Source organism: Pristiophorus japonicus, chromosome 6 (assembly GCF_044704955.1).
Source record: "Pristiophorus japonicus isolate sPriJap1 chromosome 6, sPriJap1.hap1, whole genome shotgun sequence".
Classification (NCBI taxonomy): Eukaryota; Metazoa; Chordata; class Chondrichthyes; family Pristiophoridae; genus Pristiophorus; species Pristiophorus japonicus.
The window spans coordinates 70,220,214-70,234,603 of record NC_091982.1 but is presented as its reverse complement, the minus strand read 5'-3'; the positions used below and the strand labels follow the sequence as shown (position 1 = coordinate 70,234,603).

General features: G+C 45.2%; 1 protein-coding gene across 1 annotated transcript in view; it reads left to right on the top strand.

Annotated features, from left to right (window-relative positions):
- The window catches only part of LOC139265686 (importin subunit alpha-4-like), a 75,406-nt gene that overhangs the window by 40,085 nt on the left and 20,931 nt on the right, over positions 1 to 14,390 (top strand). The window contains exons 6-13 of the mRNA XM_070882929.1: positions 3,174 to 3,269; positions 4,201 to 4,286; positions 4,830 to 4,916; positions 7,924 to 8,093; positions 9,179 to 9,223; positions 9,311 to 9,442; positions 11,096 to 11,224; positions 11,894 to 11,998. Of these exons, the coding sequence (XP_070739030.1) occupies positions 3,174 to 3,269; positions 4,201 to 4,286; positions 4,830 to 4,916; positions 7,924 to 8,093; positions 9,179 to 9,223; positions 9,311 to 9,442; positions 11,096 to 11,224; positions 11,894 to 11,998 (850 nt within the window). The remainder of the gene's footprint in view (positions 1 to 3,173; positions 3,270 to 4,200; positions 4,287 to 4,829; positions 4,917 to 7,923; positions 8,094 to 9,178; positions 9,224 to 9,310; positions 9,443 to 11,095; positions 11,225 to 11,893; positions 11,999 to 14,390) is intronic.

The following is a 14,390-nucleotide window of genomic DNA, read 5'->3' as shown; positions in this document are numbered from 1 at the left end:
ATCAGTAGTGGGGAAAATGTTGGAATCAATTATTAAGGATGAAATAGCAGCGCATTTGGAAAGCAGTGACAGGATCGGACCACGTCAGCATGGATTTGTGAAAGGGAAATCATGCTTGACGAATCTTCTGGAATTTTTTGAGGATGTGACCAGCAGAGTGGACAAGGGAGAACCAGTGGATGTGGTGTATTTGGACTTTCAAAAGGCTTTTGACAAGGTCCCGCACAAGAGATTGGTGTACAAAATTAAAGCGCATGGTATTGGGGGTAATGTACTGACGTGGATAGAGAACTGGTTGGCAGACAGGAAGCAGAGAGTCGGGATAAACGGGTCCTTTTCAGAATCGCAGGCAGTAACTAGTGGAGTGCCACAGGACTCAGTGCTGGGACCCCAGCTCTTTACAATGTACATTAATGATTTAGATGAATTGAGTGTAATATCTCCAAGTTTGCAGATGACACTAAACTGGGTGGCGGTGTGGGCTGTGAGGAGGACGCCAAGAGGCTGCAGGGTGACTTGGACAGGTTAGGTGAGTGGGCAAATGCATGGCAGATGCAGTAAAATGTGAATAAATGTGAGGTTATCCATTTTGGGGGCAAAAACACAAAGGCAGAATATTATCTGGACGGCGGCAGATTAGGAAAAGGGGAGGTGCAACGAGACCTGGGTGTCATGGTTCATCAGTCACTGAAAGTGGGCATGCAGGTACTGCAAGCGGTGAAGAAGGCAAATGGTATGTTGGCCTTCATAGCTAGGGGTTTTGAGTATAGGAGCAGGGAGGTTTTACTGCAGCTGTACAGGGCCTTGGTGAGGCCTCACCTGGAATATTGTGTCCAGTTTTGGTCTCCTAATCTGAGGAAGGACGTTCTTGCTATTGAGGGAGTGCAGCGAAGGTTCACCAGACTGATTCCAGGCATGGCTGGACAGTCATATGAGGAGAGACTGGATCAACTGGGCCTTTATTCACTGGAGTTTAGAAGGATGAGAGGGGATCTCATAGAAACGTATAAGATTCTGACGGGACTGGACAGGTTAGATGCGGAAAGAATGTTCCCAATGTTGGGGAAGTCCAGAACCAGGGGACATAGTCTTAGGATAAGGGATAGGCCATTTAGGACTGAGATGAGGAGAAACTTCTTCACTCAGAGAGTTGTTAACCTGTGGAATTCCCTGCCGCAGAGAGTTGTTGATGCCAGTTCATTGGATACATTCAAGAGGGAGTTCGATATGGCCCTTATAGCTAAAGGGATCAAGGGATATGGAGAGAAAGCAGGAAAGGGGTACTTATTAAATGGTGGTGCAGGCTCGAAGGGCCGAATGGCCTGCTCCTGCACCTATTTTCTATGTTTCTAATCGGCCCCACCCCTCTTATACTATTTACAGGCCTATAGAAGACTTTTAGATGACCTTTTATGTTGGCTTATATTCTATTCTCATACACTCTTTTTGCCCCTCTTATTTTCTTTTTCACCTCCTCTGACCTTTCTATATTCAACCTGACATCTGTCATACGCGCACTTTGTCTGCTCCATCATACTCCATCTATCTCTTTCATCATCCAGCTCTAGCTTTAGTTGCCCTACCTTTCCCTCTAATTTCTCTGCAAACTTTCTCTTCCATATCTTTCCCACTATTTAATGGTCTATAGAATGGCACCTCTATTATTTCTTAACTCTAGCCATATAGATTCTGCCCTTGACCCCTCCAGGACATCCTCCCTCTCTAGCACTGTAGCATTCTCCTTAACCAATACTGCCACACCACCTCCTACCTTTCCTTCCCTTCCCTTTCTTTCCTGAACCTTATAACTAGGAATATTTAATCTCCAATCCTGCCCTTTTTTGAGCCAGGTCTCAGTTAATGCCACAACATCATATTCCCATGTGGCTATCTGTGCCTGATGCTCATTTATCTTGTTTACCATGCTTCGTGCATTCACATACATACACTGTGAACCCATCTTACACCATCCTATATTCTCTCTTAGTCTGGCCCCACCTAATACCTTACTATTTTTTACTGTAGTGCTCTCTGCCTCTCTCAATCCCTTGTGCACTTTATTTCCCCTTTCTAATGTTACATCCTGGTGCTCATTGCCCTGCCAAATTAGTTTAAACCCTCCCCAATAGCACTAGCAACCCCCACCCTCCGTGAGGATATTGGTCCCGGCTCTCTAGAGTTGCAACCCATCCGGCCTGTACAGGTCCCCCCCCCCCCCCCAGAACCAGTCCCAATGCCCCAGGAATCTGAAGCCCTCCCTCCTACACCATCTCTCCAACCACACATTCATCTGCTCTATCCTCCTATTTCTGTACTCACTAACACATGGCACCGGGAGTAATCTGGAGATTACTATCTTTGAGGTCCTGCTTTTGAGTCTCTTTCCTAGTTTCCTAAAATCTGCCTCCAGGACCTCATCCCTCTTTCTACCTTTGTCCTTGGTACCACGAGGACCACAACTCCTGGTTATACTCCCCAGAAGAACCATCGCCCTCACCAGTACTCAGAACAGAATACTGGTTGGAGAGTGAGATGCACTCAGGGGACTCCTGCACTACCTGCCTACTCCTCCTTTTCTGCCTGGCGGTCACCCATTCCCGCCCGGCCGCCCGCTCCCTCGCCTACCTCCCCAATGTGCCTCCCGCTCCCTCACCGCACTGTACATCGCTCGGCCTCCTGCTCCCAGTTTATATTCCCGCTGCTCCCTCACAGGTCCGTGCCTGATCGTTGTCCCTTCATCTCCAAAATTGGTGTTCAGAACATATGAGACTAGCGTGCAGGAAAGGACCAGTTGGTCCATCAAGCCTGCTCCACACACCATGATGGCCAGAGTATCGTGACTCAACACTTCTCCCCACCAGTAATCCACTGCCATAGCACTGCTCTGGGTAACTGAGTGGAAGCAACGCAATCAGGTGTGGTAAAGGATGGATGGATCTGTCATGGGAATTTTGCAAGATTTAGGATCGCGGTGGTGTGAAAATCCTAGTATCAATGGGAAAAAGTTACTTTGAGCCAGGTTAACATGTATCGTACATAGAACTGGACTGTTGGAAACGAAGGTATATTACAGTAAATTAGATTTATGCTGAAGTTCTGTTTTGACTGGAATCTAAATTCAATTTGTATTAATCTTCAAAGTTTAATACATTTATGCTAAATTTTCATTGCAGAAAGCTTCTGTCAAGTGACCGGAATCCCCCCATTGATGACTTAATCAACTCTGGAATCTTGCCAATCCTCGTGCAATGTCTTGAAAGAGATGAGAAGTACATACTCTGCTTGTGAAGATTCGGCTGTGTGTGTTGTGGGAGTGCGAGTGCGAGTGCCAGCTTTCCTGCATTGTCACGTCCCCTCTGCTCACACTTTTGCCCCTGTATCCGCTGCCTTTTTAGTAACTGCCGCAAAATGTTGCATGTATGAAGATGTATGAAAGTGTGCGTGGGGTTTTAAATATTCATGAACAATCTTTCATGACTTTATTTAGAATGTTTTTTACCCTCTGTTGAAGATGTGCTTAGTCCCGTGCATGTGTTTTTGCCAGGCTATTGCCTTACTGCAACCAGCCGCTGGCAACAGGCGCATGGCCCAGGATCATTCCTCTTTCACCTTCCCTTCTGTCCCACACGGTAAATACTTGGTGATCTGTGGGCCTGCTGCAGGGTGCAGAGCCAGCCCTGCACCTTAAATATCCGTTCTAACTACAACAGGAATGTTGACCTTTCTTTAGCATTATAAATTGGAGGACTATGGCATAGTAATGCTAAAGTTACATTCAGTTGTTTACGTTGGTTGTATTTTATAAATGTTCATCAAATGAAACCAAGAATTTGCATTTCTATAACACTTTTCACCATTTTAAGTACGTCTCAAAGCGCATCATAGCCAATTTATTACTTTTGAACTGTAGTCACTGTAATGTAGAAATGTGGCAGCCATTTTCCACACAGCAAGCTCCCACAAACAGCAATAAGTTAACGACCAGATAATCTGTTTTAGTGATGTTGGCTAAGGGATAAATATTGGCCAGGACACCGGGGAGAACTCCCTTGCTGTTGTTCAAAATAGTGCCGTGGGATCTTTTATGTCCATCCGAGAGGGCAGACGGGGCACAAATTACAAATTCTGACTGAGAAATATTTAATGCAAGAGATTCTTCATAGTAACCCATGCAATTCTCCTTTGTTCTCTTTTGTGCAGCCCTTCGCTCCAATTTGAAGCAGCATGGGCATTGACCAACATAGCATCAGGAACATCAGCCCAAACACAGGCTGTAGTCAAAGCAAGTAAGTGACCAAACAACATGTATGTTGCCTGCTGTTGTAGGGCGGCCATTTACTAGGAAATCTGCCTCTTGGGGTTTGCTATTTGGCCACTGTCCCACACACCTCATTCTGTGTAAAATACTGACTCTCTGGGTGGGGGTGCTGCAGGATTTTAAGAACTGAAACTCTTTGGACCATGGGAGATGTTGGGGTTTGACCGATGGGGCACTGAAGACGGCTGTGGTGAAAACGTTTGTTTTGAATGGATCAGAAGGCTGTATTTAAGAAATGTTTTTGTCTATAGTTAAGATTTGTTGCTAATTCTAGATTTAATAGCTTCAGCTAATTTGCACCAGAGTTTTCCCAGTTTTCTGATGTACTAAATTAATTGCCATCTACTTAGTGATATTGAACCATCTTATTATCGGTTTGGGAGAATCTGCAAGACAGGACTCATCTCCTGTAATTGTTTCAATAATAACGAGAATAAAATGCAGCATCTAAAGGGACTGACAGTACACCGCTTGGACATTGTAATGACTGTGCCTCAATGCTTTATTACAGATGCGGTGCCTTATTTCCTAAGGTTGTTGCACTCACCACATCAAAACGTCTGTGAACAAGCAGTCTGGGCCCTGGGGAACATAATCGGTGCGTATTGAAATATAACCAGTTAACAGAGTGGCACTAAAGGTTCTGTGGGGCCCGGGACACGGGCACTGTGGGTGAAGAAGTTTCTCCTGAATTCCCTATTCGATTTATTACTAACTTATATTTACGATCCTCCAGTTTTGGTCTCCCCCACAAATGGAAACATCTCTGCGTCTACCCTATCAAACCCTTTCATAATCTTAAAGAGCTTGTAGTTAAAAGGAATTTGAGATGTTGTGACTGTTTGCAATGCAGCAGAGAAAGCTCAGAGGAGGTTCAATGAGTTTTTAGAATGATGAAGGATTTTGATTAGAGAACGACCATTTGCCCCGGCTAGGGAGTCAGTGAAGAGGGGTCATCCATTTAAAATCATAACAGAATGAGGACAGATGTTAGGGGAAAGTTCTTTACCTGCAGAGTGATGTCGTATAGAATGCTTTGCCACATTACTAAAAAGAATCTGGCACAGACATGATGGGTCAAATGGTTGCCTTCTCTGCTGTAAACCTTTATAATTCTATTATTATATAAATAGAAAGCTTATCTGTTTACAGCAGGGAGCCAGATATAGATGCCCAAACCAGTAATCTTGCAAAAACTGTGAGAGCCCCCAGATACAAACCATTCATACACAAATCCAGGCACACCATACACAAAACAACAAAGTCTCTTAAACACACAAACCTAAACCTTCCCTGTGAAACTTGGTTGGCTGCCTGTACTTGATTCATCATTGTGCAATTCACTGGTCTGGTTTGCTTCCCCTGTTGTGCACTGTCCTGTTCTGCCTCCTTGCTTGATCCAGTCCACTCCACTGCTGCTTGCTTCTCGCTGTGATTTCATCCCCTCCTGTTTCTATATTTGCTGCTGCCCAAGGCTTGAAAATGCAGAAGCTCTATTCACAACTCTTTAAACACCTTAAGCCGGGAAGACTTGTAAGGGTTAATTCTTGATTGCTGTAACAAGGCTGCTTCCTTCACTGGCTTAAATCCACCAAGCAGGGAGAAGTCTTTTCTAATTTACCAGGCGTAGAAAGTTTAAGGAGCCGAACCTCTAAAGGCAGGAACTGCGCGCCAGATTCACCTTAGATACTCCCAAACTAACTGTCTTGCATGGATAAATCATTGTATTTGTTTTTAGCATATACTATTTCTGAAACTCTCCCTATAGTTACAACTGCTCTGTAGCAAGTTGGTCCAGTAACTTGCAGTTGATGAATAAATGCTGGAATTAGGTTAGAGTGGGGCTGCATTTTCATAGCCTCTGTACTTTCAACACATTGTACAGCAATAATGTCAGAGAAATGAAAGAGAAGGTCACTGATAGCGTAGGGGCAGTCCTGACCTGCCTGTGTATTCGACACATTCCACCCTTGTCACCCAGGTGCTGAACCGTGCGGGCCACAGCTCAAGGAGTGGGGGGAAAGCTGGATACAGGCATTGAATGCCTGGGACGTCTCACTACTTTAAAGGCACAATATAAATGCAAGTTGTTGTTGTTGTGGAGCGACTGGAGGAGCTGGGGTTGTTCTCCTTGGAGCAGAGGCGATATTTAATAGAGGTGTTCAAAATGATGATGAGTTTTGATCGAATAAATAAGCAGAAACTGTTCCCAGGGGCAGGAGGGTCGGTAACTAGAGGGCACAGATTTAAGGTCATTGGCAAAAGAACCAGAGGGAGAGATGAGAATATTTTTTACGCAGCGAGTTGTTGTGATCGGGAACGCGCCGCCTGAAAGGGCGGTGGGAGCAGATTCAGTAACTTGCAAACAGGAATTGGATATAATCCTGAAAAAAATATATTTACAGGGCTATGGGGAAAGAGCAGGCGAGAGGGACTAACTGGATTGCTCTGATGGCCCAAATGGCCTCCTCTGTGCTGTACGATTCTATGAATCTATTCTATGATTAATGGGTCGTTTTGCTGTCCCTTCCAGGGATTTCCCAGTGTCTCTCTCATCTTTTGGTTTTTTACAGTTCTGCAATGCTCTTGTAGAGTAAAAAGCCTCAGGCCTGTGTCCAGTTTCGGTCCCCTAACATAGTGAAATAGGGGCCCTGGAAACGGTTCTGAGCAGAGCACAAGATTAACGCTGAGTTTAAAGACCACGATTAGATTCAGTCCATGTGGCTGGGCTGTTGGAGCTGGATAAGTTAGGGACAAGCAGAAATGACCTGAGCAAAAGAGCTGTTAGATATCAGGAGGTGCTTTATTACGTAGAGTCATCAACGTAAGTGCAGGCACACTACAAGCAATGGATGAGTTCCTGCGTGTGGCCAAGGTAACCTGGTATAGCTGGAGTATTGGCAGATATCTCCGTCACCATCATTTACTGGAACTTGTGTGAAAGGCATTGTGGGATGCAGGAACATTTTGCCTAAATTGACCACAAGCTTTTTCTCTCTCTTTGCTTCTCTCTGGAGATTAGGAGCAGGAGGAGGCCATTCAGCCCCTCGAGCCTGTTCCGCCATTCAATGAGATCCTGGCTGATCTGTGACCTAACCCCATATCCCTTAATACCTTTGGTTAACAAAAATCTGTCAATCTCAGATTTAAAATTAACAATTGATTTAGCATCAATTGTCGTTTGCGGAAGAGAGTTCCAAACTTCTGCCACCCTTTGTGTGGAGAAGTGTTTCCCAACTTCACTCCTAAAAGGTCTGGTTCTAATTTTTAGACTGTGCCCCTAGTCCCAAACTCCCCAACCAGCAGAAATCGATTGTGTGAGTTGGGAGTCGGGGGTGTGGAGAAGTTGCAGCAAAACTGTAGGATTGGCTTGCAGGAACTGCTGCTCTTTTCCTGTTGTTTTTGTATCCTGAATGAGCTGAAGAAAATGAGATTTTGGTTGGGAAGTAACTGAGGCAGTTAAGTGGTGACAGTGTGCATCACAAGCACTTTGGTGTGACTTATGCCAGAAGAGATGTGGTGCGCGAGTGCATAAAGGCGCGGTGTAAATCAGCAATGCATCGAACACTTGCCTCCCTCTAACGGAATCTTCCCTCTCTGTTCAGGCGATGGTCCCCAGTGTAGAGACTATGTCATCAGTCTAGGAGTCATAAAGCCGCTGCTCTCGTTTATTAATCCTTCTATCCCAATCAGCTTCTTACGGAATGTGACGTGGGTAATTGTAAATTTGTGCAGAAATAAAGACCCACCACCACCAGCAGAGACCATTCAGGAGGTAGGTTTCATACACCACTTCTCGTTAATAAGAACATAAGAAATAGCAGCAGGAGTAGGCCATACGGCCCCTTGAGCCTGCTCCGCCATTTAATAAGATCATGGCTGATCCGATCATGGACTCAGGTCCACTTCCAAGCCTGCTCCCCATAACCCCTTATCGGATAATGGCCACGGTGCGGTTTGCATTGTGAGGCAGCGCATTATTTCACCATGAAACTTCACCATGTTTTTATTATTTCTCTGGCAGTAGGTCCTTGTGCCTCCACAGTTCCCCTTTCCTGCTCGATTATGTTAGTCTAACAATTACTAGAGGTCTGATTCTGGGGTGGGGGCAGCATGACTCTGCCAGCTGCACTGAGCAGATTGACTGTAGCCCCTGAGCACAGGCTGGCGTGCAGGGACAGTGCCTGGGAGCTGCTGCCTGATGTCTTTTATTTCACAGTAAATGCTTGTTGGAGTTAATTAAAGCATCCAGACCAACCCAGAGCCCTGGAAATCATCATAGGCAGTCCCTCGATCGAGGATGACTTGCTTCCACATGAGTTCACAGATGTTTCGATGAAGGACCCGATGTTCAAGGTCCTGAACTCCAATTGAGGGGGTGGAAGATGCCTGTGCGTGGATTTTTTTAACATGTAGTGACCGTTGCACACCAGCCACCACACGGGCTTGACAGAGCTAGGCCTTTATCCAGTGGCAAGGGTTAACCTGGAAATACTGATTTGCAGCAAGCTGATGGAAGGCATTGATGTGATGATGTACCACCCCAGAACCGACCGGACGCTCCCTTAAGCCACCTTGTAAATACCAATTGAAACAAAACCCAGTTAAGTTGAGAGTATTCCTGTTTCTAAAATATGGGAACAGAATATGTTGTGTGATAATACACGAGTATTATCACTTTGCCACCTCAACCTTTTGCTGGGATAAGGATTTATCTTCCATACTGTGAGTGCAGAACAATTTTGTGATGAAGCTACTGAATTTGTTATCTATTTGAGGCAGTGTTTTTAATGAAATGAAAGCAGCAATGATTTTAATGGATGGATAATATGTGACCTCTTTACCCTCTTTGTTCTGCAGTTGCTGCCAGCTTTGGGTGTATTAATACAACACAGTGATACGAATGTAAGTATTTAGAAAATTCATCCTGCAGTTTGCAAACCCTGACGCAAGTCTCTAATTGCTTACCTTAATAACCATTTGTTACCTCAGATTCTAGTTGACACTGTCTGGGCTCTGTCCTATTTGACGGACGGTGGGAATGAACAAATTCAGATGGTGATAGACTCTGGCGTCGTGCCTCATCTAATTCCACTTCTCAGCTGCCAAGAGGTAAAAGTTCAGGTAAGCTCAAAAAAAGACTACACAGTTTCCCATCGGCAGCAGTGATGGACAATTGAGTGCCAGCCATGGCTCAGTGGGTAGCACACTCGCCTCGGAGTCAGAAGGTTGTGGATTCAAGTCCCACTCCAGGAACTGGAGCACAAAAATCCAGGCTGACACTGCAATGCAGTGCTGAGGGAGTGCTGCACTGTCGGAGGATGAGACGTTAAACTGAGGTCCCGTCTGCTCTCTCAGGGGGATGTAAAAGATCCTATGACACTATTTCGAAGAAGAGCAGGGGAGTTATCCCCGGTGTCCTGGCCAATATTTATCCCTCAATCAACATAACAAAAAAACAGATTATCTGGTTATCACATTGCTGTTTGTGGGAGCTTACTGTGCGCAAATTGGCTGCCGCGTTTCCCACATTACAACAGTGACTACACTCCAAAACTACTTTATTGACTGTAAAGCGCTTTTGAGACATCCAGTGGTCGTGAAAGGTGCTATATAAATGCAAGTCTTGCTTTAATGCTTTGTATAGACTGGCACAGTGATGGGTCATTGGGACGAGTGGTGTGTATGGACTGGTCACCATTTTGTGTGTGGTGGAAACCTGAGAATGAAGCAAGAAATGTAGATTATTTGTAATGCTCATTCTTCAACCCATATCCCCTCAAACGTCTTATTCTGGTGCACTAGTCGAAAGTGAAGCAATGGTTGGATCTGATGCTGCCATTGTAAGAATGACAGAAACTGCAGTCCTTGTCCATGTAGCTGGAATGAGTTGTGGACACAGAGTCAAACACTGACAGGTTTATTAAGGGTTCAGTGAGCATACTCTGACACAACACCCGAGAACCCATGGCAATGCCTAGCTGTAGAAGATCAAGTGTTAATCATTGAACTCTCCTTTCTAAATCTGCTTCTTACTCGGCTTTATAATCTCGCCGTCACTGCATAACTTCACAAAGATTCTATGACTCTTATACAATCTGCACCAGCATGAACCAGTCTTTACCAAGATGTTCTAGACTACCTAAAGAGCGCTCATCTGTGGTCCCAGAGGTTCACAGAAGTGGCTGGTGTTCAGGCTAAGCAATGTGTCCGATTATGGGTACACTACAGAAAAGTTGGTGTCCCGATGTGCAGGAATTGAGAGAAAGTTCAGGATGAAATGTAATCAGTGTGTTGTGTAACCTCGAGTGGGCAGTTAGTGACTGGTGAAGGCTGCACTGTCGAGACTTTTAACCTTTGGAGCCTCAATAAAAAATGGACTCCTCGCTTGCTCGGGATCCTTGAACAGTCTCATTTTCGCAGCACCTCAGGGAAAGGATAGAGTGTAAAAAGGAGCAGGAAGCAAACTTCCTTCTTTCAGAGATTAGTCGGGATCTGCGTGAGGAGTACAAAGAGCAATCTGAATATCTCCCAATCATAACACAGAAATCCAGTCAGGTACATTGAGCTGACAGGCACGGTACCTAATTCTATACATTGATCAATATACCCAGATACTGCAATATTTATTTAGTCAAGTGGAGTAACTATGGCCTTGACTAAGGCTTGCAATACACTGAGTTCAAACTCTCTTGGTGTGCTGACATGTGATGTGATAGTGTTGACACCCAGTACAATTTGATATGTAAGAAATGTTTGCGTCCCTTTCTTTCACAGACAGCAGCGCTGAGAGCTGTGGGTAATATCGTCACCGGCACTGATGAGCAGACGCAGATCATATTGAACTGTGACGTACTCTCCCACTTCCCAAACCTCCTCACCCATCCAAAGGAGAAGATCAATAAGGTAACTTATTCTTCAACTTGATTTTGTAGATTTTTAAATTTGTTTTCTTCCTAGAGGCGCTGGATCAGCTGACTCGCCGTTCCCTGTCCCTCCCGCCGTTCCCCGTCCCTCCCGCCGTTCCCCGTCCCGCCATTCTCCGCCCGCCATTCCCAGTCCTGCCTGCCATTCCCCACCGACCGACCGAAATTCCCTGTCACCCGTTATTCCCCACCCACGATACCTGATCCTCAGTGAGTACTGGCTGACGATTCTACAGCGGAGAGAATTACTGTGGAGTCTGATCCAGTTCTCATCTAATATTGAGATGGACGCACTTTCCAGCAGGAATTTGTGGATCGGGAACAGGAACTGGGGCAGGTTTTCCTCGCCCAGGGGCGCTGAGGCTAACCCGGGTGTTGCCCAGGGTGAAATTGGCTAACTCAGTTCCTGGTTGGCACCAAATATGGGATTTAAATTTGTTTTTCTTTAAACTAAAGCTTAAGTAAGCAAACAAAATTCTACCGAGCCTTTGAATTTTTGATTTTTATTGAATATCTGTAAGTTGTTCTGTTCTAGTACTATTAGCAGTAGTGAGGGTGTAGAGTGTTGCTCCAAGAATGAAAGTGCTGGCTGTCACTCAGTGCTGTAATGTGATGCAAGTCCTGTAAACTGCGGCACTGTTCTGTGCAGGAGGCAGTGTGGTTCCTTTCAAATGTCACCGCTGGAAACCAGCAGCAGGTGCAGTCGGTGATAGACGCCGGGCTCATTCCTATGATCGTCCATCATCTCACCAAAGTAAGTACCATTCCTGCTTTGTCAACAGTTACCTGCATGAACTGTATTTTTAGTTGTTACTAAATGTTTGGAATCCTTGGTATTAACATTCCTGCATTATGGGGCTTCTAATTCTACAGTTTGAAAAACACTTGCTGAGTGAAATGGAGCCAGCAGTACTCAGTTATACTGTCACTCCGTGGCCTGGTAAACAGTCCTCTGCTCATACATGCCGGCAGTTATGATGCTCTGCTCTCAGGGAGGGCAGTACTGAGGGAGCGCTGCTCTGTCGGAGGGGCAGTAATGAGGGAGCGCCGCACTGCCGGAGGGGCAATGCTGAGGGAGCGCCGCACTGTCGGAGAGTCAGTACTGAGGGAGCGCCGCACTGTCGGAGGGGCAGTACTGAGGGAGCGCCGCACTGTCGGAGGGCAGATAGTGAGAAGGATAGTGATAGACTTCAGGAACACAGACAGGCTGGTGGAATGGGCAGACACGGGGCAGATGAAGTTTAACGCAGAAAAGTGTGAAGTGATACATTTTGGTAGAAAGAACGAGGAGAGGCAATATAAACTAAAGAGTACAATCCTAAAGTGGGTGCATGAACAGAGAGACCTGGGGGTATATGAGCACAAATCGCTGAAGGTGGCACGGCAGGTTGAGAAAGTGGTTAACAAATCTTACAGGATACTGGGCTTCATAAATAGAGGCATAGAGTACAAAAGGAAGGAAGTTATGATGAACCTTTATAAAGCACAGGTTGGCCTCAACTGGAGCATTGTGTCCAATTCTGGGCACCGCACTTTAGGAAGGATGTGAAGGCCTTGGAGAGGGTGCAGAAAAGATTTACGAGAATGGTTCCAGGGATGAGGGACTTCAGTTAAGTGGATAGACTGGAGAAGCTGGGGTTGTTCTCCTTAGAGCAGAGAAGATTAAGAGGAGATTTTATAGAAGTGTTCAAATCATGAGGGGTCTGGATAGAGTAGATAGAGAGAAACTGTTCTCATTGGCTGAAGGATCAAGAACCAGAGGACACAGATTTAAGGTGATTGGCAAAAGAACATAAGAAATAAGAGCAGAAGTCGGCCATTTGGCCCCTCGAGCCTGCTCCGCTATTCAGTAAGATCATGGCTGATCCGATCTTGGGCTCAGCTCCACTTCCCCATAACCCTTCTCTGCCTTATCGCTCAAAAATCTGTCCATCTCCGCTTTAAATATAGTCAATGACCCAGCCTCCACAGCTCTCAGGGGCAGAGAATTCCACAGATTTACAACCCTCAGAGAAGAAATTCCTCCTCATCTGTTTTAAATGGGTGACTACTTATTCTGATACTATTCCCCCTAGTTCTAGATTCCCCCACGAGGAGAAACATCTTCTCTGCATCTACCTTGTCGAGCCCCCTCAGTATTTTATATGTTACAATAAGATCACCTCTCATTCTTCTAAACTCCAATTAGTATAGGCCCAACCTACTCAATCTTTCTTCATAAGTCAACCCCTTCATCTCAGGAATCAACCTACTGAACCTTCTCTGAACTGCCTCCAATGCAAGTATATCCCTCCTTAAATAAGGAGACCAAAACTGTACACAGTACTCCAGGTGTGGCCTCACCAATACCCTGTACAGTTGTAGCAGGGCATCTCTGCTTTTATACTCTATCCCCCTTGCAAGAAAGGCCAACATTCCATTTACCTTCCTGATTACTTGCTGTACCTGCATACTAACTTTTTGTGTTTCATGCACAAGGACCTCCAGGTCCCTCTGTACTGCAGCATTTTATAATTTCTCTCTATTTAAATAATAATTTGCTTTTTTATTTTTCCTGCCAAAGTGGATAACCTTACACTTTGCCACATTATACATGGCATCTGCCAAATATTTGCCCACTCACTGAGCCTATCTATATCCCTTTGCAGAATTTTTGTGTCCGCCTCACAATTTGCTTTCCCACCCGTTTTTGTATCATCAGCAAACTTGGCTACATTACACTCGGTCCCTTCATCTAATTCATTAATATAGATTGTAAATAGTTGAGGCCCCAACACCAATCCCTGTGGCACCCCACTAGTTACTGTTTGCCAACTGGAAAATGACCCATTTATCCCGACTCTCTGTTTTCTGTTAGTTAGCCAATCCTCTATCCGTGCTAATATATTACCCCCATCCCCGTGAACTTTTATCGTGTGCAGTAACCTCTTATGTGACACCTTATCGAATGCCTTCTGGAAATCCAAATACACCACACCCACTGGTTCCCCCTTTATCCACCCTGCTTGTTACAACCTCAAAGAAGTCCAGCAAATTTGTGAAACATTATTTCCCTTTCATAAAACCATGCTGATTCTGCTTGACAGTATTATACTTTTCTAAATTCCTGCTACTGCTTCCTTAATAATGGACTGCAACATTTTCCC